This window comes from Cyphomyrmex costatus, unplaced genomic scaffold, assembly GCF_001594065.2.
Source record: "Cyphomyrmex costatus isolate MS0001 unplaced genomic scaffold, Ccosl1.0 scaffold135, whole genome shotgun sequence".
In the NCBI taxonomy this organism is placed as follows: domain Eukaryota; kingdom Metazoa; phylum Arthropoda; class Insecta; order Hymenoptera; family Formicidae; genus Cyphomyrmex; species Cyphomyrmex costatus.
The window spans coordinates 1,464,918-1,491,836 of record NW_017275337.1 but is presented as its reverse complement, the minus strand read 5'-3'; the positions used below and the strand labels follow the sequence as shown (position 1 = coordinate 1,491,836).

The following is a 26,919-nucleotide window of genomic DNA, read 5'->3' as shown; positions in this document are numbered from 1 at the left end:
AATACTAATGGGCGCATCGCCTGCTTCCGGGGAGGCGCTAATTGCGCACACCTCGACAGACAAGTTCTACTAATTAGTCAACGGAATCGCAAGTTGTATGCGAGAAACCGCGCATATACGATACGGACATATGATATGCACGGATACAGATATATAACACACACACAATACACGCACGCACGCACAAACACATACACAGTATTACCATATATTATAATTTTATAAATTCTTTTATATTATATATATATATATATGATTATAATTATCCAAGAACTTAACGCAAAAGTAAGTATATAGAAAATTCAATTACTTATTACTGGATTTATTATTGATTAAGTGACTCTGGTTAAAAGATTCGTCGATTGTGTATAATTACCGAGATTCGGAACTTTTTACGGCCCATCATCGAGAAGCATAAACAAGTACCATATTTATATTCCTGTTGTGTATTTACGAATTCATCCATTACATCGCGCGCGTACTAAAATCGCAATATTACCAATCAATTTTGGAAACCGGATTAAGACGATTAAATATTTGCTTCTTTACATCAAAATGAGTTATATTTATTTCTCGAAAGATTGATGGAAACTGATCCTTGGTTGCGATCTATGAATAACTTCATTGTTCTCTTTTAATAGATCTACACAAAATTTTATTTTCCTATATTGTATTTTTAATTTTGCTCGCAAAATTTTTATTTTAAGACAAATAAAACTAAATTTAATCAAATTAAATATATTACATGCAAACTATTTCTTAGACCTAACAATATAAAATTATTGTGATGCAGTTAAATTAAATTTAAAATAAAGAAATTATAGTTTTAATTTTACGATGAATGCGCCACTGAATTAAATTTAAATATGGAATTCTACGCCACTGACGGTTTATTTTCTCCAGTCGACAATATTGCGGCTTGTATGACGATGGCAGTGCGCGTGCGCACGCGCGCGTTACCGATCAACTTCATTTTTTTAAAGCTTTAAGTACCCAAGACATTGTAATTATTCGATAATATTAATTAATTAGTAAAATGAAAAAATTAAAGACTTAAAAATAGATAATATCAGATTAGAACTTTTGAAATATATATATAATTATATAGGTATATAAAAAAATTCGTTCTTTAAAAAATATTCTTAAGAAATTTTATCATTGTTTTTAAACGATTTTTAATAGTAGTCTTTTAAGACTTGTTCTCTAAAATATAACATTTCCACAATTTTCAACAATTCTCGATGTAATAGTAATAATAAAAATAAAGAAAATAAAATTGATATACGATTCAGTTTTTAATATGACAAACTCTCTCGACATTTCTTGTTTTCACAAGTTACTATCTTAATGTTTGAACATCTTTTACTATAGAAAATTCCAGAACCCATAATTCTAAGGGGCCCACTGATATACGTCACTGTACCGATTTACCGAGTACGCTCGAGGAACAGGTCGCGACGTCGCGGCCCCACAGTCGCGTCGGCGCTCCGTTCGCCAGCCGTCGTCAAACTTGTTCTTCAATCGATGTACCTTCATTATTTCATTCGATGATGTGCAAATCATAGTGCAAAATTTGTTATTTACGGATTCAAAGGAGACGCAAGTGTCTAGATTTCCAGTGAGTTTTTTGAAGAATTATATTCGCTTTGACAGTTGAGGGATCCTTTAGCGGTCCCCGGTCGCGATGTCTTTACGCAGTGCGGTGTGGACCCAAGCTCGACTTAAGAAGACTTGTAAAGAAGATAGACTACCAACCGATTTGTGAGCAGCATCTCAAAAAAAATTAATTATCCTTTAATGAATATAATATTAATATCGAAATAATAATAATTTGGTTAAAGTAATATATATATATATATATATATGTGTATGTATGTATGTATATATATTAGTTGAACTGATTAACATAATAGCAAAAAATATCAGAAAAAAATGTTAATAACTAAATTAAATAATAAATAACTACTGTAGAGAGAATTGAGAGCAGGTAGTGACTACCATTGGTTCGCCAACCTTGGAAGAATTATATATACACTCTAAACGCGATGTCGGAAATTCCAGTGACATTTTGACATTTACTTTTGAATAAACTCGTTTTGAAGATCTGATCGGAATAAAAATGAGAGAATGTGCACCAAATAGGTGCCTAGATGATGTAAGTATGTCCAAAGGCAAAATAATTAAAAAGTAAAAAAAATGCGTAAAGAGAGAGATTCGTTAACGAAAAAGATGTTAACAGTGATAAACGCGGCGTAACAATAACGCACGCGGGTATAAGGAGAATCACTGACTTTATCGGCAATTCTCAGTATTATTTTGAAACTAAACGATTTCTATGCATTTAATGAAAATACCAACTTTGGCATCAAATTAGACCTCCTCTTCAAAATACCCTATTTGGATCTGAGAGTTGATAAATAGTAATTTCTTCTAATAAATGAAGATTAGACAGATGATTGTGTTAAAATCGATGAGGTGCGCGTATCTCGTAAATATATCGAGTGATCTGTGAAAACCGAGACGACTCGAGTGAGATCGGAGTACGAATCGGATAAAACGTGTCGAATGGAGTGACGCCAGGATTTCTCGCAGATCATCGTCATCGTGTCTCATCGATGTAGCGCGATGTCGGCTTGCTGGCCTATCGTGGCGGTGACGCTGTGCTTCTGGATATGCGCTGGTGAGTTTAATGCGCGATTATGCCAGTCGGAATTTATTTATATTATAATATCCTTGAGTATACATTGGAGAAAAAAGAAGCATCTTTATACAAATAGCGACTATAGAAATGGTAATTTTATAAATTCTATATGTGGAATATATATTAATGGTTGAATAAATTATTTTATAGTCATTTCCCAACTAAAATTAAATTAATTATTAGTTCTTTTTGTAGTCAATTTTAGTTGCAATAACTGTAGAAAAGTTTATTCAATTATATATCATACATTAATTTCATAGTTGTCGTTTATTGAGATGTTATTTAAATAATATAATTAGTTACTTATTTAATTAATATAATAATAAATACAGAACTTATTTATAAAAAAGTGATAGATCCAGAACATGTAGGTATACGTAGATATCTATAAATATTTATGAAATTAATTTGAACCCAAAAGAAATTGAAGATCTCTATAGAAAACGAATTGTAAAACCAAGAATGTAAAAATCCAAGAATTTATCAATATTTCGTAAAATATATGTTGTTAAAAATATTCCCTTTCTATATAAACAAAAAAAATCTGTAGCATTTGTGGATCAATAATTTCTAAGCTATTTACTAAAGAATTAATATGGTGTGCATGTGTATTTTGGAGTACAAATGAAATTCTAGCAATAATTCCATAAGAGATCATTTTAAAGACAATTTAAAAATTGCTGATTAATTTTGTATTTTTCTTTAAATAATTATTAATATCGATATATACGTTAAGTTCTTTTCGAAAAATATATCTGAGATGAGTTATAAATATACAATATACGTACATACGCTTTCTAATATGTCATGGAGAAAGCTACGTATATTCGGATGTGCATGAATGTTAGAGCGATCGTTACTTTAATATCTAATAAATATGTAAAATATCATTACTCTAATATCCAAGTAAACAATGTATTTTTAAAAATTTATTTTATAATTTTGCTTTTCGTATAAAATAGTAGTAGAGATGCAAAATAATGACATTACGTTCACTATAGTAGATCTTGCTTACGCCAACGATTCCTTTCTCTCCAGACCAACTATGCTATTATAAGTTGCCTTGCTATGTAACAAGATACCTTTTGTGCAACAATAATCATATTATTTTCGCACAGTGTAATTCGATTCTATTTTAAATTTGTAAGAAATCTTAGCTAATTGTTAGGAAAGAATTTTAAATATTCTTTAAATATAAACTTTACATATTCACAATAAAATAACAATTTTAATAGCCTAATTACATTTTTAACAAATTATATAAATAATTATCTTCATTCTTATATAATATTGTTTTTTAATTAATTTTTCTGTCATTATACACTTTAGATTGCGATTATTTGTTATCGATTATAAACGTAAAAATATAATTTTATAATAAAATGTAAAAAATACATAAATAATTGTAAACTGTTAACAAAACATACGTAAATATAATAATAAACATTAAAGTGTTTAAATTGAATGTTTTACACATGACAGTTTCACACGGATAACATCAAAATTATAAAAATCTAAAAATATTCAGTATATAGCTCAAAAATAATACAATATTGCTCTAATATACTGTTCAAATCATATAACGTCACTGTTCATGTCGCTAACCATAATATCATTCTCGATGTCGAGGAATCGGAAGATTTAGCTAGTAGAAAGTCCATAATCTCAAGAAAGTCTTGCGAAGGCCTTTACAGTCAACTTTTGTCAGGTGCCTCTTCCTCAGTTCATATTATAATTGCCGAAGAAAGCCGGAGAGCAACTGATCGCGCGCGCGGTAACAGTTGCGACACGATTACGAGAATGTGCATTCGAGAGAGGCGAAGAACGTAACAAGAGCAGAAGATTGGTAGATATTTTGCATCTCTACAAACATACAGTCGTTGAAAACGCGTTAAAGATTTTAATTAATCGAGTGTGCAAATTGTTGCAAGTATCCCATTATAACTTAATCCTTAACAGTAAATTCTACACGACAAGCTGGATTGCTGTTTCAATTTCGTACAAAAAAGTAACAAAAAAACTGCAAATCCCTCGAAATTATCTCACAATTGAAGTAAAATCTTACTGTGATATAAGCAATTAGTTTATTTATTTTTATATTAAAGTAATAAATAATGGTAAATATACTTTCAATTTATAACATTATATTTTTTTAATTTTCTGTGAGGAATGCATCTTGAAATTTTTATTATTTTCAAAGAATTTACAACATTAATACAAAAAATATTCTACCTATTAATAATACAATTTTATTCTATCTTATTGCTGAGAATTTGCGACAATATAAATAATCTGAAATAAATAAAATCCTAACAAGACACATTCTTCTTATGTGCGTACATCATACTTGACATGATTAATCCTTTGACGAGTAATTAACCGCGGTCAGGAAACATGCGGTTTTGCGAATAATTACAGCTGCTTCGCGGCGAGCTCTTCCTTCACACCATCTTATTTATGGTTCAACCATTTTTCTTAAAATTCCAATTCCAAAATTCCTTACAAATTAATAACTTTTCTATCTGTAAGTAATTTCTTCTCTGAAGTTTTAATTTTATATTTTCATTTTTAGTATTAATTTGTAATTTATGTTGTTTAATTTATTAAATTTTCACCTTTTTACATATTATAATTCAAAATATATTTATATGTTTATTATAATTTTTTTAATTTAAACATTTGTAACATTGAACTCTGTCTAGATTTCTATTTTCTCTTTTTCGATATACTATAGGCATATTCTTAAGAATTCATGTTTTTGATATTGCAGTTTATGACTGTGGATTATGTATGTAATGAATACAAGCGTGCAATTGCTGGATTATCGGAATTTCTTGAACTACGTGATTTGAATATTTTGATTTTTTTGAAAGTTCGAACAAAATAGAAGACGCGGAAAGTAGACAGCGACAACTCTCGCAATGCGTGTTGTGTACGCACGTTGTAGCTACCGGAAAAATAAAAGCCGAACACTACGCATGCCAGGAATACTCGTGATAGCCTCGTAAACCTTCTTTTTGCGTTCTCGTTAACTAATATTATACAGTAGTGTCTTGCGAAATCTTTACCAGTCATACAAGATTATTTTCTAACAGTGAAAAATTATATTAAATAATTATAAGCAATAATTAATTGGAAAATATAATATAAAAATAAAAAATAATTTTCATTTATTTTATTCAGCAAGCACAATATTACTTTATACATTCTTACGCAATATGTCCTGTCTATTGCAATATCTATCAGTCTGAAAAAGGGAAATGGTAGGCTAAACTTCTTTGTAATACATGAAGAAGATGTTGTAGGAAATTATCATAAGGCAGTAAAACGGTACACGAAGAAGGTCGGAAGAAATGCGGCAAAGACAAACTTTACTCACAACACGATAAAGCATTAACAAAATCGTGAACTCGACAGACACTGATATTAATATATTGCATCTGACGGTCACATAATCAGGACGCAGACATTCAACAAAAACCAGCGATTAAGTTTTACAATAGGAATCCGCCTTAATTTAATTCTTCTTTTTCAAAGAATAAAAAATGTGAATATCTACATATGAAAAACTATTTTAAAAAGCAGAAAAAATGAGTGAGTGAGTGAGTGTGAGAGATTACGTTCAAAAGTAATTTTTTAAAAATCAAATAAATCTGTATATTTTACAAAAAAAAAAACAAGAACTAATTAATGTACGTGTACAAAACAGACCCATATCTCCACTTTCCAAGATATGTGAAAAAATTCAAAAAAAAATATCTGTACAAATTTTAAATAAATTCTTCAAATTTTATTTTACAACTTCAAGATTAACTATAACAGATAGAATATAATTTTTCGTTTGATTTTTGGGGGGGAGAGGGTTTCATTCATATACTTTTACCATTACATTTATTGCAATAGTTTTCTTTATATTTATCAAAATTATTAGTTGTTATCTTGTCTTTTCTTTCAGCACATAATCAATAAGCAGCCAAGATATGAAATTTATTTATACGTAAAAGGTAGTCGAATTTTGAGTTTAAATAAAAAAACAATTCTTTTTTTTAAATAAAGATGAGGAAAAGGATAAAAAATGAAATTTTTATATGTGAAATTTATCGATGTAAGACAGAATTAACAACGTTCAAGCACAGAGACAGTCGTACAAACCGGGTCACCAGACACCGAGCAAGAACCCATACCTAACCTTCACTGACACCAAGGCTCGACGACCATGCTGACGAGAGGAAGGGGAACAAAATGCGTTTTCCACTGACTCGTAGAATTCCTTGTAATAGGACGGTCTTTAGACCATCCTCTTCACGCGTGTGTCGCATCGTGATTTATTTATTAATTACGATGTCTTTGTGTGTCTGAGATTCTCTGTAATTTTTGTTTTTGGAGACAGAGATTTTTTTAATTTGATTAAATTTTACAATATACTTCCATAAATATACATAAAAAAAATTTTAATCCAAAGCTAAAAGTATAAAATTATATCTAAAATAGTGAAAATAATATAGAAAATATATGTATCAACCAAAATAAAATTTATCCGATCAGAAAATTTAGAAACTAAAAAATCTTTTTTCTATATAACAATTTTTCTTGTTATCATGTTTTTTTTCAAATTTATATTATAATTTTTACTGTAAATTATAATTTATATAAATTATAATTTAAAATTTTTTTATAATTCTCCTGTTAACATGACCGCAATGTTGTGATTTTCACAAGCAGAATTTTGTATTCGTGCATAACGCTCTTTTAGTCATTTTAACTTTTAACGCAGGAAATAAATTCATCAGCATAATGAATGCAAATGCGCTGAACACATTGTTACAGCGTGACCATAAAATCATTTATACATTCTTCTCACCCCAGACAAGAATCGATCGTAACCAGTTCTAAATAACTCTGGCAGCTTGTGGACTATTTGTTGCGTCCACAAGTTGTTATGCGCTGTTCTCGACATTGCATTAAGCAGAAATTATCTGTGTCAGTAAATGATAAATATTATAAACGGTAGTTTTTATTATCATTGCAATTGTCTTTACGATAAAATATTTAAAAGAAATTGAGTCCACAGAAAAATGTTTATTATGTCTTTTTATAAGAATTGTGCTTTTATTAAAGCACAAGTATATCTTAAATGTGGGAATTTTATGTAATGATTATACACATTTAATAACTTATACAGATTTTTCATTATCGATGTTAATATAAGAATTTGCGTAACTCATTAGTTCATTATTTTTAGTAGAAACTTGGATTGCTACGATTAAATGTATAATCACGCAGAATTGATATTTTACGAAGTCTTGTGACGAATAGCATGTTTTAAATAAAAATAATCGAATTAATACATATTTTATAAATTTATAGTTTTCAACATTAATCCTTTTTATAATACTTATCTTATTTTTCATTTAGAATCATTGAGTTCTTTCTTCATTAAAGTCAAACAAACGTTTTACCACTGGTCTTTCTTTACGGAAATCCCGCAGGAGGATTTCGAGAGAGTTACATAAAGATCGTTAAAACACGATCGCACTTCGCCAGCTTGTTCGCTCAGCTCGATTTTTCAAGTCTCGAAAGCGTTGCCATGCATGAAAGTGAAGCGTCATGCCGCAGAATATTTAAGGACCGACGATGACCTCACCAGGTGAAGTGAAAGTTCTCCGGTTTGGTTCGTTTCGGCTCTCAATTCGTTGCGGCCAAGATGACAGAAACGGAAAAGTACCTACACGATCTCTTTTGACATACACAGTATATATCCGGAAATATATATATGCGCTCCAATGACGTCATGGAGTCATCGTCTTGGCTGGCCCCGCATGTACTTTTCCAAATTTTTCATTTTCAGTCAACAATCCGTGCTGTTATTGTGCTGTTATTGTTACAAAAAAATCGACTATCAAATACAAAGATTTTATTATTAAATTTCTTTCTACATTTAACATTAAATATATGTACATTCTTTGAGAAATATATTTGCATTTATTTCTCGTTATTTTTATATTTTCATAATATGAAATCTAAATCCATACGAACTAGAACAACACAGAAACAACCAATATAAAAGGACAATTAAAACAGCTTTAAAAGTAAATTGATCAATCGATTCCAAGAACTGCAAGACCGATTATTCTCGGAATTATTTGAAATATTCGAAAAATGAAAAGGTGATTGCGTTTGATTAATCAGAAAACATCGCATCGTCAATTCGAAGGCTCCGCAATTCACTGCGATCAGCGACGGAAATCGAGTGGTTCACTTTCAGATCCTGTTGCACGTCTCGCATTACTTTACCACTATACCATTCCCCATGAGTCACACGAAAACTACACTTGCCGTGATTGCACACTCTCTACACTTTGGAAATCCTTCCAGCGTCTACGAGACATTCGAAAAAATGTTATTGTTTTAATTTCAACGAAATTAATTTAAACTCTTTTAATTTCAACGAAGTGATCGTGTCTTCCTTACAATTATTAATTCAGTTACCGTTAAAATCGTCACAAGTTAAGAAATCGCAGATATCTCTACAGTAAAAATACTTATATTTGCTTTAGTAATTAACATAGTAATACTGCTATCTAATAATACAAAATCAATTATAAATGTTTTATTTTTTTTGCACAAATTAACAACTGATAGATAGTTTCATATTACTAAATCTATTAATCATACTATATCTTTGGATTCCCACATATAAATCGCACAAAGAGATATACAAAAGGATACATCGATGTAATGGGGCGGCAATTTGCTGACGATATATAGGTGCTAAATTATTGTAAGCCGATACATTAGTGCTGATTAACGATGGCAAATAATTACGAGGTAACGCATCCTCAACCGTTCAGTTAATTTGCGATCGGCTGATCAATTTCCGGGCTTCACCCGTTTCCGATACACCTGTCTGTCGGAGCAAGAGCTCTCTCACGAGAGAAACAAGCTCGACGCATAAATCACGGAGGCCGGACTTTCTAGCCATTAGTGACAGCTCTAGCGATGAACGCTACCGCCTGCCTAGAAGCCATCAGCAAACGTACTCGATGGCCTATTCGTCTTGAAGAGCGAGCTTTAACACTTTGCGGTTTAACTAAATGCTCATAACGTCGACAAGATTTTTTCAGATATCTTTTGATTTATTGGAAAGCCATTAGAGAAATCTTACAGATCTACAGAACGCCTCAATATTAGTACATGTATAAATCACATTATAAAAAATGCACTAGAAACAACCAAATAGAAAATTTTTAACAAATATAAATATCTTGAATCGGACATACTTGAATAATCTTCTGAAAGAAGATTAACGTGGTACTTCGTCAATGATGTAGTATATAGTCTAGGAGCTATTTATGATAACAATATATGTGTGATGCGGAATATATAAATAATATAATACATTCCGTGGAAGAGATTATAAAGGATGAAAAATATATTTACTATACGATAATATAATATCAGTCAATAGTAATCTTAATTTTAACCTCAAAAATCAAGATAGTATATAAATAACAAAAAAAGAGAAAAAAAAGGAAAATTCTTGTTAATATTAAGTACACCACATAGAAAAAAACATATTAAATAAATGTCACATTGTGCGGAAGGAAGACACTTTCCGTTCTGTTTTATAAGATAATTATGTTGAATCAGCCTCAAGGATGATTGTGAAAGGATTGAAATACCGTCTGCCTATTCTCATTTACCTGCTTGCTTTTCAGAAGCCTCTCACCTTGAGATGACAACGCACTTTTCTCTAACTCGACTAACTGTAACTCTTCCTGCAAAATTACGCGTAGTTAATTTTTTTCGAATTAAAATGCTTACTCTTGTGGAAATAAAATATTTTTTTATTCTCAGCGCACAAAGATATAATTATATCGAGTAGCTTTCAAGGATTATTGTGAAAGGAGATTGAAATTCTCTCTGATTATCTGTCTCTTTTCCGAGATTCTGTCACCTTGATGGTAGTGAATTTTACTGCATTAATGGCACACTGAATTAACAAAGACAACAAATTTTTCCTTCAAGGTTTCAATACCGGTTTTCCTCCGCATGAAAAAGTTGTACTTATCGAAAAAATTATCTTTTATTAGAAAAAGAAAATTGTGAAAGGAGCATTGTGAAAGGATTGAAATTGCCCGTCTGCTTCTTTCATCGTACTTTTACCCCAATGATAATCGAGTTTCTCTCAAAAGTAATTAACAAAATCGGGGCAATCTAATTGTAGATTTTTCTCCGGAATTTTAAATGAGTCAGATTTTCATACTGTTTGCTACAAAGTAGTTTTATTCAAGACTGCTTTACTTCTTACGAGCCTTACGAAGAATAAAATTTTTTTTAAATTAATTAGACTTACAAGTAAACTACCTAATAAATTCTTTTCTAAAATTTTATATATTTGGATAATTAAAATCATGTAATACAGCAAGATACTTTCCATCCCGTTTCCCCCGAGGTAATTTTATCAGAATAGTCGACCAAGGATTACTGTGAAAGGTCTGAGACTCCACCTGCCTCTTTCGAAAGCCCCTCCGCGGGGAGGACAGCGGAGTTTCCTTTAACCGGTCATCCACAAAGTAGGGCGACCTGCCGTCGGTGACTTCAGCAAGCACCAAGATTTCAATGTCCGAAGGACAGCGTGCTCGGTAATGACAATTCGTGCTGCGCTAACAATTACAATTGCAAATTGATGGATTGTATATATATCGTAGCTTTCAATTAACTAAAAATTATAGGATGAAAATTATCGGGATGATTACGCAGTATACTTATAAGCGATATTCTTTAATTCTTAAATGATTAAAAGTGCTGAAAAATATACTCTAATAAAAGGATTATGTTAAATCAGGAACAGAAGCTTGCGACGCTTATCATGCAATTATCATTATTCTTATCATTCGATAACAAGCCGATAAAAAGACGTAATTTCCTCGATAAAGGTATTAACACAATTACAAATACGAAAACAAACCTACACACAGTCGTTCGATCGCACTTTCATCGTCCCACTTTCTCCGTGTTGTTCGGGACGCATCGCCGGACTGACTATGCTCTTAGTGGTCTTACGAGAGAACCTTTGGTACTTCTACGGCATCTCCGTCGTCGACCGGCGATTAAAGATAGAAAACGTGTGGACGAAATCCGAGAAAGTTCGGGAATCACATCCGCGTCTCTTTTATGTTAGACGCGTTATTGTGTCCGGAGGATAACGATTCGAAAGGAAACTCGTTGCTGACCGATTTGGGAAAGTCCCAACCGCAATCAACTTTACGGTCAATGTTCACTCATTTCTTTGGAATACCCTTTAATCCAGCACATGTACAATTTTATTTATTTAAATAATTTTACAGATTATTTCATAATTATTATATCATAGGGAGTTTTTAATAATAAATGCTTTAAATAATTTGGAACAGATTTTAAAATAATTTAACGATCTGCAAAATCTTTAATTAAAACTCTGTCAAAGTCAAGTTTGCTTGAAACGCACTAATTAACATATAGTATATAATTTTACTATACAATTATATATATATAACTTATAGAGAGAACCTTTCACACTATATAATCTATAGGATTTTTTTTCATCACATTATAAACGTGATACGTGAACTCCACCAAAACTTAATTTTCCACATAATTAGTGCAAAATCCTTTATTAGAGAACTCATTTGCGCTATTAAAATTAGTCACATTAAAATAAAATAAAGTGAAATAATACTGAAGTTATAGATATCTTATACATGTTTATATAAATTATTCTCTTATTATTTCTTGTTATTTACATTACTGTGTTTCTTTTACCAATCGACAATTCACTAGTATTGCGTGCTCGAACAAATGAGAGAAACAGTAAAAAAAAAGCTATCTTATGGAGTTACTCATTCTGTGACAATGTAACCGCGATTTATAGTACCATTCAATATCCTCTCGTTAATACTTATTCGCGAGAATATGCGCGGAATTTTTATTTTTACCCGATCGTGATACGATTGACATTGATACGAATGCACGATGCCGATCATGGCGAGAGCGGCTGCATTACAATGCGCTTTGCTGTCTTCGCTTCGAGTAACGTTTCAAACGCGCGCAACGCACATTATAGCGGTATTGAAGTCACTGCACCGTGAGAATACAGTTATTGCGCTATATTCTCATGAATAATCGCTACGATTACGACGAAGGGTGAGAAGAGAGCACGAAGTAAAACCGCTACTATTACAAAGATCGTCACGCTTATGTCGTTCTCTGCGAAAACACACTTCGTTACGTCTTCCCGAGAAGGTCATTGATTTGAAAACAATTGTTAAATCGAAAATGGTCATTTTATTGCAATCTGTCTGTCTCCCCATGTTAAATCGCAAAACACATCCTAAAGAAGCCTCTAAATCATGCCATCGTAATTTCAATGACGAATTCCTATTTAACTTATTATTTTAAAAAGAAACTCTATCGAGTCCTCGGTTTTTCAAGCTTTACTTTATTTTCCTCTTATATACACACACACACACACACACACACACACACACATATATATATATATGGATAAAAATCTAATTTTATTTTTATGAATAACTTGAGAATTTGTCAGAAAAGTCAAATGACAAAACGATGCAAATAACGTGCAATTTATGTTCACGAAAAGGAAGTGAGCACGCAATGAAAAAAGTGCGTGCACGGTACACAATTAAATTCGCGAGCAGAGTTCATTATCACTACTCGGTCAAAGTAAATCTGAATTTTGCGAATCATCCTAAATGTGCGCGCTCGCACGATGCACTTTCTATTTCTAGCATATATATGCGCGCCTTTCGCGCCATATCAGATTGGTCGGCCGGTATCATAACGCTCTTCTATGCGACCACTCGCCGCGACTTTCTATTCCAAGCATAACTCGCCGGGCTGATCATTCTTAATAAGAGAGGTAGAGGATCGTTGATGTGTGGTTACCGCGAAATCGCAGCACGATTATTTGTCGAAGACGCGCAGTCAGGTGTATATAGAACCACCACGAGATCCAGTTATTTGCTTTTCTTACACGAGAAGCTATATTACGGAAATGGTATAAGCAAAAAACGTAGGAATCAGTTATTACGCGATAAGGACACAATATGAGAAATTATACATGTCTCCAAAGAAAGCTTTTAACAAACGTCTATAATAATTGCTCTCTGCCTCAATTTTATTTCCATAAATTTTGATATTTTTTTTTTAATTTCGATTTATCATTTCCTTTTTACTGCTCTTCGGCAATTATATAATTAGTCAAAAGGAATATGTTATAATAAAAAATATTATGAAAGATCACAGAATTCTAAAGAGATTTATGTGTAAAACGGAGGTTGCATATATAAGGAACAGTCGAAAACTCGTGGAGGGTCACAGTCTACTTGGCGATATGAACTCGAAATCTAAGAAGGAATGCATATCAAGGCCGATCTCTCGGTGCGCGCGCATTTCCACCCACTGTTCTCTCTCATTATCGTTCGATAAACCCGGGGCTAATTAGAACTCGAGTGTAAAACAGCAAGCTTGTCGCTCGCGCTCAAAACGTACGCTTGCGGTCACAAGGAATCGAAGCCGATTTGAACGGTATTTCAAACGCGTTGTCAACCTTCCGTGACGAATTATTAATTGCCAACGGGCTAAATTCTAATGTTGTAAATACTTTATGGAGAATTCCAATCATTATACTTACAAGTCAAACGAAGAACTTTGACAATTTGAAACAGTATTATTAAAATTTGTAGATGTGTGGTCGATTTTTTTATGAAAATTGTACATAAAAACAAAAAAGAACAATGAAGAGAAAAGATTAAGAGGAGATAAAAAATTTTATGATCTTGATAATACATTTAAAAATGTAAAATTTGAAATTTTTGAATTCAAAGTTTTTTAAATACCAGATTTCCAAAAATTTTAATTTTTACGATAAATAATTATAATTTAGAATTCAGACTAATAAAAATTAATTAATTAAGAAATCCTATTTTAGATTAAAACGGATCTGGTGCTTAATATTCATATGCAAATTTATTTGCATATATTTAGCTTCAATTTATGATTACGTTTCAAGTCGGATAAATTAAATCAACATGCAATTTATAAAAACTGAAAAAATAAATTTGCATACAAATATCTATTATAAAGCAAGGTTCGCTTTGTAATCAAAAATAGGATTATTTCTTTTAATTGATTTAATTTTTAAACTTATAAATTTGTAAAATTTTAGAATATTGAAGCATCGAAAAATTGCAAAGTTGTACAAAAATTGTCAGTGACAAATTATTTTACTTATAGGGAGCCAATTGAGCGACAATACACCGCCCATAATGTGGTTGGATCGAAACTGGAGACTTTCGGAAACCGAGCCGGTAGGAAATGTTATAACCAGGGTTCGTGCCGAGGACAATGAGCAGGATAAGTTGACTTATGGTCTAGAACCACACGATTATAACGGGGACAACAAGCTACAATCACCATTACCCTTTTTCATCGACAATAGGACCGGCACAGTTTTTCTTAATGAAACTCTCAAAGGAAGAGTGAGTATTTTCGTCAATTGTCAAAACTCTACTCATTTTTAATGAAAGTTTCTGCTTTGAATAATTAAAAATAAGTAATTTTGATGAAAAAAAATCTATAGATTGATTTTTATAATCAATTATGATATAATTAAAAAAATATTTAACTTTGGTTGTAAAAATAATTGATTAAATAAATTGTACATATTTTTGTATTAATTAGCTGAATTTATACTAATTATTTAATAACTATGAAGTTATGTTTCAAATATTGCACTATTAAATGTTACATTGTATGCAATATCAAAACAGCTATATATATACATATATATATATATATATATAATATTTGGATACATATACGTATTTCATACGTACGTAAAATTTTCACGAGTTGAACTAAAATAGGATTTATTTAAAAAATGTATCATAAAGAAAGAACGTAGTGTATTTTCTCAATATATTGACGACACACAGTGTGTCTACATATGGCAATCGCGAATGCTCGGATGTCGAGGCGCTTAAATTACGCTTCTTGTTCATTCTTCTTTTCAGGCAGGCCAGAACCTGTTACTCTATGTGACCGTTTCCGACGGTCAACTCACAGCAAAGACTGAAGTTTACGTCAACATCGAGCACGAATCAACAACGAATCGAGCAAGGATAAGGTGCGTGATCTTATATACCTACACACTCCCACGCCCGTGCGCGTTGGTATTTTTAGTAGGTCAATGCAATCTATTGTGTTTATTAAAAAAAGAAAATAAACTTGATATGCAAAATGTAAATGCTAGATTTCGAAGAAGGAATATATGTACATATATAGTAATATTCTAGAGTTGTATCAGTTAATTTGCATTAATACTGAAAGTAAAATTTCTAAAATGTTTCAGATTTTTTTAGAATAAATAAGTATTTTTTAAATATAAAATACACATAAAATTAAATAAAAATTCAGTCTTCCATTATATGTATTATACATAGAAAAAAACTTGTATAATTAACATTTTAATAAAAACGGTATTAAATTGGAGCATGTAAAATAGTAGTTTTTTCTATAAATGGCAAGGAATAGCTCGCAACTTTAAGGGAACTTAGCGGTGATCGTTCTATTATTCATGCTCCACTTCGTTAACAATAATAGACACTGCTTGAACAAAAATTGCAGAGTGTAAGAAGTACTTGTTATAAAATAGCCATGTTCCTTATGTCAGGATATCAATTCAACGGATCATTAATTCAACGGATTATTGAAGTTATCATTAGTTAACGAAATACTAAATTTTTGTGTGAGTGTATATAAAAGAGATATATCAATATTATTATATAAATATATGTGTATACATATAAATATAATATATAAATATTAAGTTGAGAAAGAAAAGTTAAAAACATTTAAACTTAGAAAGTAGGTAATTACAAAGCAATTCTATTTAAAACATATTTCATTAACGCGCGCGCGCGCGCACACATACACACACACACACGCACACGCACACACACACACACACGCACGCATACACACAAAACAGATGAGACTTTTTTTATTTAAAAAATTCTTTCTGATTTTTTTTTTAATCTTTTTGACAGGGTACCATATCCAAGTCAGCATAATTCCGGTAGTCGGATACGACCGCCGTTCCTTGGTCTACTAAATCTATCATCCTTCCCCTCGCCTCTACCCCCTTTACCACCGAAACAGTACCATCCTGAAACTACAAAACTTGAGTTGGAGAGGATAAAACCTGAGGAGAATGACAACAGCAGTAATACCGTTAGTACCGTCAGTACTGTCAGTACAGAAGAAAACGTCCAGATAAACGAAGTGGAAACTCCTGCATTAAGCTCGAAAGTTGCACCTTCCGCTGCGCCGCCTTCGCAAGATATGGCGATGACGCTGGTACCGATAGCGGCTGGATGCGCCCTCGTTGTTGGTCTTGGTTTGGGTGCTTGGTCCTTGAGGAATAGATTCTGCAGTAGCCGCAAATCCAAGGTGAATACGGTACTCGAAAGAAGATTGATTTAAAAAAAGGAAGATATAATCTTTTTATTTTTAAATAAAAATATGTTCTTACGTACATATTTCAAACAAGGTATTTACGACTGAATCTGATTTTTAGAAGGGACAAGCGTCAGTCAGCGTTTCCAATCTATCAGACGATCCTTCTCTGAAGAGATGGCGAGGTACAAAGACTCGTAACAATCGTTACCAGCCATGGGAGAAGGAATTCCAAGCAGGTATTCAGAATAAAGAAGAGGATAAATGGGAATTTCCCAGGCATAGATTAAAGGTGTGATCATCACTCCATACTTGATAATTAATTGATCACAAAGCTGATAATTAATTCCATGAGTATGGCTACATTATTGAAGTTATCAAACAGCTAAATAACTATAACATTAACTAGCCAATTAAATTTAACTATTTCATAAATTCATAAATGTATTAAATACATTTCCAAGTAATACATGTTCAATCATTTATTTTTCCAAGTAATTATTTAAGTTAAAAGTTCTAACTAATTAAATAAATCATTCTCATTTAATTAATTAGTTAATTATGCTTAGGTTTTCAACATCCTTGGTGAAGGTTGTTTTGGTCAAGTATGGAAATGTGAGGCCCTAGATATCGATAGCAAATCTGGTCCCACAATCGTGGCGGTAAAGACTCTGAAAGAGAATGCCGCCGAGAGAGAACGATTGGATCTCGCGCAGGAGCTACGTGTCATGAAAAATTTAGATCCTCACCCCAATGTTGTACGGCTTCTAGGATGTTGTACTGAACGGGAACCTATGTTCGTTATTCTGGAGTATGTCAGCGGCGGTAAACTACAGAGTTTCCTCAGAGCCTCCAGAGAAGAAAGAAATCATGGAGGAGCAGGACTGACATCAAGGGATCTTACTGGATTTGTATATCAAGTAAGTGATGCAGTTTTAAATATTTAACTAAGAATATAATATAGCCAGGTGATTAAATAAAGAATAATTAAGCAATAATAAATTCGTCAGCATTAAAACATTTATTATGAGAATAAAACTATGACTTGTCATTACGACGATCGGTTCTATGATAGACGAAGTTTGTATTGGTGTGCAATATTCTTACTGTGCGTTTTGTTTTTGGACATTATGAGCCTGAGTTATTTTATCACACTCAGCGTTGTAACTGTGTTGGACAACTCACTCTTGTCTCATAAATTGTTCCACGGACAGAATAAAGATATTGTTGCGGTGGATTTAATTGGAGCTGAAACGTACAAAGTCATATGTAATGTAAATTATTGTTCAAGTTAATTTTGCAATATAACAATCTGCGGTTGATTCTTATAGCCTTATACATATATATATATATATATATATATATATACTAGATTATTTTCTTATTGATTAAATAAATTTGAATTTGTTATTTATAGATCGCCAAAGGTATGGAATATCTGGCATCAAAGGGTATCATCCACAGGGATTTAGCCGCCAGGAACATCCTGATTGACGAAAACCGTGCGTGCAAAGTAGCGGACTTCGGTTTTGCCAGAGACGTAGCGGCTAATCAGATTTATGAAAGAAAATCGGAGGGTAGACTACCAATCAGGTGGATGGCACCTGAAAGTTTATATGATAACATATTCTCCGTTAAGTCGGATATCTGGAGTTTCGGCGTTCTCATCTGGGAGATCGTAACACTAGGATCAACACCGTATCCTGGACTCGCTGCCGCAGAGGTATCAATATACATAATATAATGTCATATGATCTTCTTTATCAATTTTGTTAATTTAATTATAATGACATTATTGTAATCATAAATTCAAATAAAGATTAATTTAATGACAAATAAACAAATACAAATATAACGTTATTAATAAAATTAATATATTAATAATTTCATACTCAAATATATAGTATAACCATAAATACTGTTCCACTTATGGTTATATACATTTCTGTACATAATTATTAATATATTTGTTCTATTTACAACATTGTATAATTTATACTTGCTCAGTCTTGAAATTATTTTTATTTATTAATTAGTTTAGTTCAATGTTTTTATTTTGTTCGCTGTTTTAATTAATTTTGATTTAATAAAAAACAAATGTATAAAATTAAATTAAATTAGAGATAGAGTTTAGTTAAATTTAAAACAATTAAATTAACAAAATTAAAGATATATAAACTAATTGTAAATTAAACTAGAACAATTAAATTGATTATAAAAAAGTAACTGTATGGCAATCAAATGTTTTTTTAATATATTACATCGAAATTTTTTTCAGGTAATGCGAAAAATCAAAGAAGGGTACAGATTAGACAGACCTGAGCACTGTAAAAGGGAGCTCTACAATATTATGTATTATTGCTGGGACAAAGATCCGGCATGCAGACCATCCTTTGCCGAGCTCGTTAGCCTGACCGAAGGGCTGTTGCTTGATGAGACGGATTATATTGAGCTCGACAGATTTCCGGATCACTCGTATTATAATGTGCTCAATCTTAGCGGAGAGAAACTGTAAATCTCGCGTGATAATCGTTAATGTTATTTCATCCGATTTTCACATAGATAAGTTGCCACATATTTTCACAAATAGACTTTAACACATTAGAATTTAATTGGATACATTTTCGCCATATATATATATATACATATATATATATATATGTATATATGATACATTTTTATGTAGGAAAATCTTTTAAATTATAGAGCTGACAACTCTTTTTAAATCTTAACTGAAGAGGATTATCAAATTATACAACTGATCGAAAATAATATTGCATTTTGCAGTAATATGTACTGATGATTTCGCTTAAAAACGATTTGAGGTTTAATTTTCTGCTCTTTACAGTATAAGACTGTTCGATTGTTCTGTTAAATACTCAGATTTATGTGCGCATTAAATACTCATATGTACGTACATACAAAAAATATATGGTCTATAATAATTAAAAATGGAAAAATGTAATTAAATTTAAACGCGACGCTCTCTCCACGCTTACAAATCGAAGGAAAGTATTCTTAATACTTTAGTCGCTATTCATGTCTGGACATGAACCTGTATATATGTACTGAATTAAATATTGTTGTAAGTTATTGTACAATTGTGTGTTATAAGAATAAAAAATCTATATACGAGTATATTGTACATTCAGCAATATATTTATGTTTCCTATAATATAATATTTCATATTAAAATCTATTGTATATTTTATAATAATATATTAATCCTAAATGTATTTTTTTCTAGCAAATATATCCAAAAGTCTTTTTATTTAATAAGTATTATATTCAGTATGTTCTCTTCTATTATATAATATAATTCTTTTACACATTTAAAGTATAATCATATACTAACGATTTAAAAAAATTCAAGATTTTTATTATAAAATTATATTCGGCCAAAACAAAACTAAAAAGTCAGAACTGCTTGTATCTGTTATAATCTATCTGTTATAATTGACTAAACGATAATATATTATACTTTATTATTTTTTCTCTTTTCTATTTTACATATTTTGCTTAGAAACATTATTAAATATATTTGACGCTTTTTAAATTTCTGTTTTATGCTTAAATTGTTCTAATTTTTAGTTATTATTTTTACAATGCATTGTAACGCAATATAAAATAAGATTATTACGCAATCATGCATATAACATGGACAGAATCAAACAATGTACATAACAGATAAAAACAGACAACAAGGATGTATTATCCGTTAGAAATATTCGTAGCTACGTAGAGTTCTTAATGTGTACATATTACGCACATAGAGACTCCAGTAAACGAGTTCCATCTAAAAAAATGCGGATACGTCTACTCTCAGATATATCTCTCTGTCCACTAGCTCCTCTACGTAGATAAAACGTGTAGACACCTTGAACTATGTAGCTACGTTCACAAAAGTTTTCAACGGGTAATACGCTATATCTATGGTCTTCACAGTATATTAGTTGGTGAATACAGCGACAGAGGGTACTATAATCTCTTTTGTTTTTAATCATGAAGAAAAATAATTTATTTTTCTTGATTTTTCTATGCTATTTATAAGAGTATATATGCATACTCCAAGACAAAAATTTAGGACCATTAAAAAAAAAACATTTTTTAGATAACTTATTCCAATCCATAACGATGTGTTTTTTAACAATAATTCTCCAGTTCCAATAACAATTATTAAACGTGAAAAATTATTGTTTAAAAGAACAAATTGTTATAAATATTTTTTGAATAAGTAATCCCAAAAATATCAGACAATGTTTCTAAATTTTTTGCCTGCGGTGTACACACACATTCTAATGAATTGTTTACACAAATGCAAATCACTGCAAAGATTAAAAGAAACAGAAAGAGAAGTCATATCGTTGTTTTTTCTCAATTATTTTTATATATTGCATGAAGCATGAAGCATCGAGTTATTTATTCTGTGCGATATTCTATTTATATAAAATGCTTTTTAAAATGATTTTTAAGTTCATAATTCGTTATTTATATAAAATTCGGGAATAAACAAATTTGTCAGGCTCGAATTTATTATTTACTATAGGTGCCGAATTGTCGGCCGAGCAATTTTTTAATAAAATTAAAGGTGTATATATTAATCAATTTATGTTAATTTTTTGGACTCGACACTATACAATCATGATGAATCATAAATTGCAAATCATAGATTATGCATACGTATCCATAAATACGAATTATAGATAAAAATTATATATATGTATATATGTATGTATGTTAATATATATTTACACCACACAAATGCGCATTATGTACATTATCGAGTATATTATCATGAATAATCATGATAAAATAATTGATATTAGAATAATAGAATCTAACAATTGGTAAGATATAAATTCTTGACAAGTTATGTCAATATTTTTGCCTTCTTATTCCCAAAGTTACGTCTCGATCCTTCATAATTTTTCTTAAAATCTGTGGCGCGCCTTCGGGAAGTCGCGTAACTTATGTCATCCTAAGACGTGTCTAACACGACGAAGAAAATAAGGGAACACGCGTGGCGCGGGTGTGCGCGATGCACGTGCGTTCCGCGCGCGTGCATAAGTGCATGGTAAGAGGGAAGAGAAGGTGAATAATGAAAAGAGAGGAAAAGAGGGAGAATAAGACGATGAAGGAAAAGAAGAAAGAAATGCGCAGGCTCTGCCTGGAGTCTGCGAGAGGAATATCCAGTGCAAACGTATAAAAGCCCGTTATGCACGGCGACCAATGTGGCCGCACACGTGCACGCGTGTGCATTAGTATACGGCGCTTGCTATAAATAGATGTAGAAGACCGCAGAGATTCTAAGTACCCCGCCTCCTTTCATACACGACCGCAGTCGATAGTGCGCAAGAGCGGAAAACTCACCCATATCTCACTCATATACACTGCGCTTCAGAAAACCGGAACTGAAAAAAATTTTTATTTTTAAGATAAATAGTTTTCTCCTCTCTCTGATAATGATGATCGCTGCGTTCCGATATTCACTACCACCAGTGATGGAAATCTATAGTGCACGTAACTTGTATCATAGATCTTCAGTACTTGTATCATAGATCTACAGTGAACATCGGAACGCAGTCGATAATCATCGTAATACACGAAAAAGCGCTCATCTTTTAATATCAATATCGATAAATCTATAATTCGTCCCAGAATTCAGAACAGAATTTTATTTATAATATAATTTGATACTTTGATATACATACATATATACTATATACTTGTGCGTGCGTACGTGTGCGTGTGATCTGTGATATATGTATTTTTATATATGCACGTATTCTTTAAATTTTTTAAAAGAATTTATTAATTTACACGCTATGTGCACACATTTGATAACAAAATTTAAAATAATTCTATCACAAATTATAATAATCGTCTAAAATAAATTTAAAGAAGTTATAGATTTAAAAAAACATAAAAATCACTGGGGCAAAGAAGATTATTATTTTGCAATGCAATTATATTTCATACACCTCTATTCTTGCATTACTATTGATAAAATCTTTACTGTCATGAATAGTTTGCGTCTAGAAATTCACGAGAAAGTTTTATTGAACATTATGATAGTCGAATAATAGAATATATTCGATATTAATAACGCGAATGATGATAAAACGTTAGCGTATCCAGAAGTTGTCCTGGACTTCTGGATGTTCCGTTGTTAATAAGGCATCGATATAACTATGCAATTTAAAACGCTGTCTTCACGGCGCGAGCCGTTATGAGATACCGGTACAACCGACCGAGTCTGGCAGACAGCTTCTGTTTTCGGCAATGAGGATGTCTGGATGTCAGCCGAGTTACGAGCGACAAGTGTTGTAGCAAGCGAGACAGCGCGATCTATCTCTTTCTTTTCTTTCTCTTTATTATATTATCATTTATACATTATTTTTTCCAATTGATCAATTTTTCTTGGACGCGACGAAGTTGTGTTTTTGTTGTTTAACAAAAAAGTTCAAGGTATTGATACTTTCAAATCCTTAAATGTTTTCAAACATGTCGACAAACTGTTTCGAATCTGAGATACAATATTTTTCTGATGAAAGAAAATTTCAGTACAACAATGTCCGCGGAGATTCGCTTCATTAAGAGGAGTCCAAGAACTTCTTCGTAGACGTCAGAGATAACATTTCTTGAGACTGGAACAGAGTGGTACTGACGATGCAACGATGTAAGCGAGTGGCGGGCTCACGCTCCGAAGAATGCCAAACGTGATCCGTGAGCAGTAAGCGAGCACGGTGCTGGAAGCTGCAAGGCCGCGAGTGTGATCTCTTCAAGAGCTTCAAGGTCAGCGGCACAATTGATGATGCTCGAGGGCAATGCAAGAGCATGCGGAGGGCAGCTACGGTGGAAGAAGAAGAGAAGGGAGAGTAGGGGTTGACCAGTTCATTGCATAATTGCGTCACGTTGTCCGGGAATCACTGTCCGTGCACACTAACACGTTTTGCAAAAACTTGCGGCAAACTGGATTTCTCATACACGCGTGTGCTTACACGTATGCGCAAATATGCTCCACGTATTCACGCGTAAAACGTGAAGAGACATCACCTTCTTGACTATATATAAAAGATTTTTCGTACGTAATGTACGTGTAATGATACTTGAGTTTGTAAAAATCAGAACGTATTGAAATAGTTGTTTAATATATAACACACGTTTCTATTGAATTATCAATAAAAAGCGATGTTAGCGACATAATAAAACTTCTTATAATTATTAAAAACTTGATAGAAATTTAAAAGTCACAACAAAACGTTGGTTACAAAAAAATGTAGTGTGACGTATTATTCGAAAAAATTAAACTTCTAATTTTGCGTTTGTATTCAGAATCAATTAATTAACTTATTATGCGCGCATCTTATTTTCACATTACGATCAATCATTATAATCTTTTTCGTTTAATCAAACTTTAAAGAATTAATTAATTAAATTATTCTTTGTGATATTTTCATGCAAAAACACTGCATATTTCGTTAAATAATATCGAGGCTCTTCATGTAATCTAACGCACACTGGGGTCTTGTAAACGTGATTTTTCGCATAAAGTTTCCCGGCCTGCACGTACAAACGTAATTTGTGTCCGTCGCTTGCAGGCTGAAACGATTAAATGATACAAACGATTAGACAGTTGGTTGTAACGTGAAATTATTAACATTGGCGCCGGTTATCTCGTGTCCATACTCTTCACTGCACAACGCTTTTTTTCTTACGTTCTCTTTCCTACCTTCGGATGCAAATCTACCGCGAATCTATCGTCAATCATCGCAACTCTTTTTCTTTTTACGTGACGTGATCCAGCTGCAATTTCATAGTTAGATAATGCGGATACATTGCTTTTCCGCTAAGTTGAGATTACGTACTTATATAGCCATCGTTCATAATTTATTGCTAAACGTTAAACCGAAGGCGATGGTCTCAGGCTTAGCGGTCTTCGCGAAATCGTTACATTTGAATGCACTCAAAAAAAAAAGTACAACTAGCAAAGAGAAATACACATCAATTATACGTTATTTTACTATTGTTTAATAATTCATACAATGAATAAACAATTTCAACATCTAACTATAAAAATTTCGTTAAATTATTTCTATTTACCACGTTGCAGATATTACGCGTTTTATGACATATACTTTATAAAATTAACTACAAATATTTAATTAACTTTAACTTCTGCAGAAATTAACATTATTAGTTCCTAAGACTATTCTGTTTTCACTGAGTGAACCAGATATTTCGACATAATTTTTAATTGATTCCATACTGTCGGACTTGGACTTCATTATATATGATTAATAACCAGCAACTGTTGCGATACATTGGTCGCCGACCAATCACTAGTGGATAATTATAACAGTTCGTAGCGACACAGGACACACACTATTCAGTAATGTCGACATCTCTATAGGCAATCTAGTTTCGCGAACCTTTTCCTCATATTAACGCTATATACGTCTACCCTTTTCCTTCTGTGCGTTGATTATATATGTATTGATTCACGACCGACGCGACGGTTCGGTTGCACATAATCGGCAATACTTGTCGAGCTTTGGAAAAACGGTTTTGCAATGGCAGCATCTGTCTTTTTGCACGTATTACGAGACGGATTTATTTATTCGTTCTCTTATTTATTACGCAAGTTTCTCCAGACGTGGCTTACAATTAATCTGCTCTCTTCGTGGCGCCATTATTAAAACGTTGCGCCGCGTGGTCTAGGATAAATTATCACCGCGTATAAATTCGTTCGTGACTTTAAGCACGTTTAGCACAGGCACGTACCTATGTACGCGCGTAGCATAAAAGCGATCCGATCGTTGCGTGTAAAGTGCAAAAAATTTATTAGAACGCGTATGAGTTGCGCGCGAGTAATTAGACAACAAATATCATCACGATAAAATCGATCTGTTGTGGATCATGTCCTCTCTTGATCATCAACAATGCTTTATCACCGACGAAAATAACCGTGCATGGAAAGAACGATTTTGCTAAAGTATTTAAAAATTTAACTAGAGATGCAATTCTAAAAATAATCTTGTTGGACTATAAAATAATTATACGTTGTAGGAAATTTAAGCATAATGAGAGCAACGTTACAACAAGTTTTAATATTCTAATAGTCAGTTTGACAGACAATAAAATCATGTGAATGTTCGTTTGAAGAATCGATTTCTCAAATTATGCTGTCATAAAACGTGATGGCAAAATTAAACTCATGACTCTTTATCAAACATTAAATAGATTTTTGCGCGGTGTTACAAAGATAAGTAGAGAAACGATTCGCTCATTTAAAGAACATTCGAGGAGCCGTCATCGTTACACGAACCCGAAAATTCGCTAATTAACCTAATTTAAAAATGTGTACTTTCTTAATTTTTTTTATTTATTTATTATTTTTTATATCAATTTAATAGGCAATTTGAAGGATTACAGTGACTATAATGATGCGATTATAGCGGCTATAGTGATTGTTGAATTAGCAGAGAAAGTTCTTTGTTTATACAAAATTTCTATACCATTCTATCACGAATAATCCCATTATGTGTTGGCAATTGTCCATTAACAATAAATGTGCGAGATTCGACGGATGTCTGGCGATCAGAGCCCCTATTCTTATTGAAAAGAACCGTAAACGGAAAACTATAGGAAATACGTAACATATTAGTATTTTCTAATAGTTTTACGTCGTATAC

General features: G+C 32.0%; 1 protein-coding gene across 1 annotated transcript; it reads left to right on the top strand.

The window, feature by feature from the left end:
* Positions 1-2,616: 2,616 nt before the first annotated feature.
* Cad96Ca (tyrosine kinase receptor Cad96Ca) lies at positions 2,617-19,792 on the top strand. Its single transcript, XM_018551172.1, has 8 exons — positions 2,617-2,680; positions 15,002-15,246; positions 15,781-15,893; positions 16,816-17,218; positions 17,346-17,516; positions 17,794-18,144; positions 18,642-18,947; positions 19,503-19,792. Exons 1-8 carry the CDS (start codon positions 2,626-2,628, stop codon positions 19,737-19,739), a joined length of 1,881 nt encoding a protein of 626 aa, XP_018406674.1. The 5' UTR covers positions 2,617-2,625; the 3' UTR covers positions 19,740-19,792.
* Positions 19,793-26,919: the final 7,127 nt, after the last annotated feature.

Excerpts from the sequence above, each read along its gene's own strand:
- Cad96Ca (XM_018551172.1), top strand. The coding sequence starts at position 2,626 with ATGTCGGCTTGCTGGCCTATCGTGGCGGTGACGCTGTGCTTCTGGATA. Across the intron at positions 15,247-15,780 it reads ATGAAACTCTCAAAGGAAGA|GCAGGCCAGAACCTGTTACT; the intron begins GTGAGTATTTTC and ends TCTTCTTTTCAG. Across the intron at positions 17,517-17,793 it reads TTCCCAGGCATAGATTAAAG|GTTTTCAACATCCTTGGTGA; the intron begins GTGTGATCATCA and ends AATTATGCTTAG.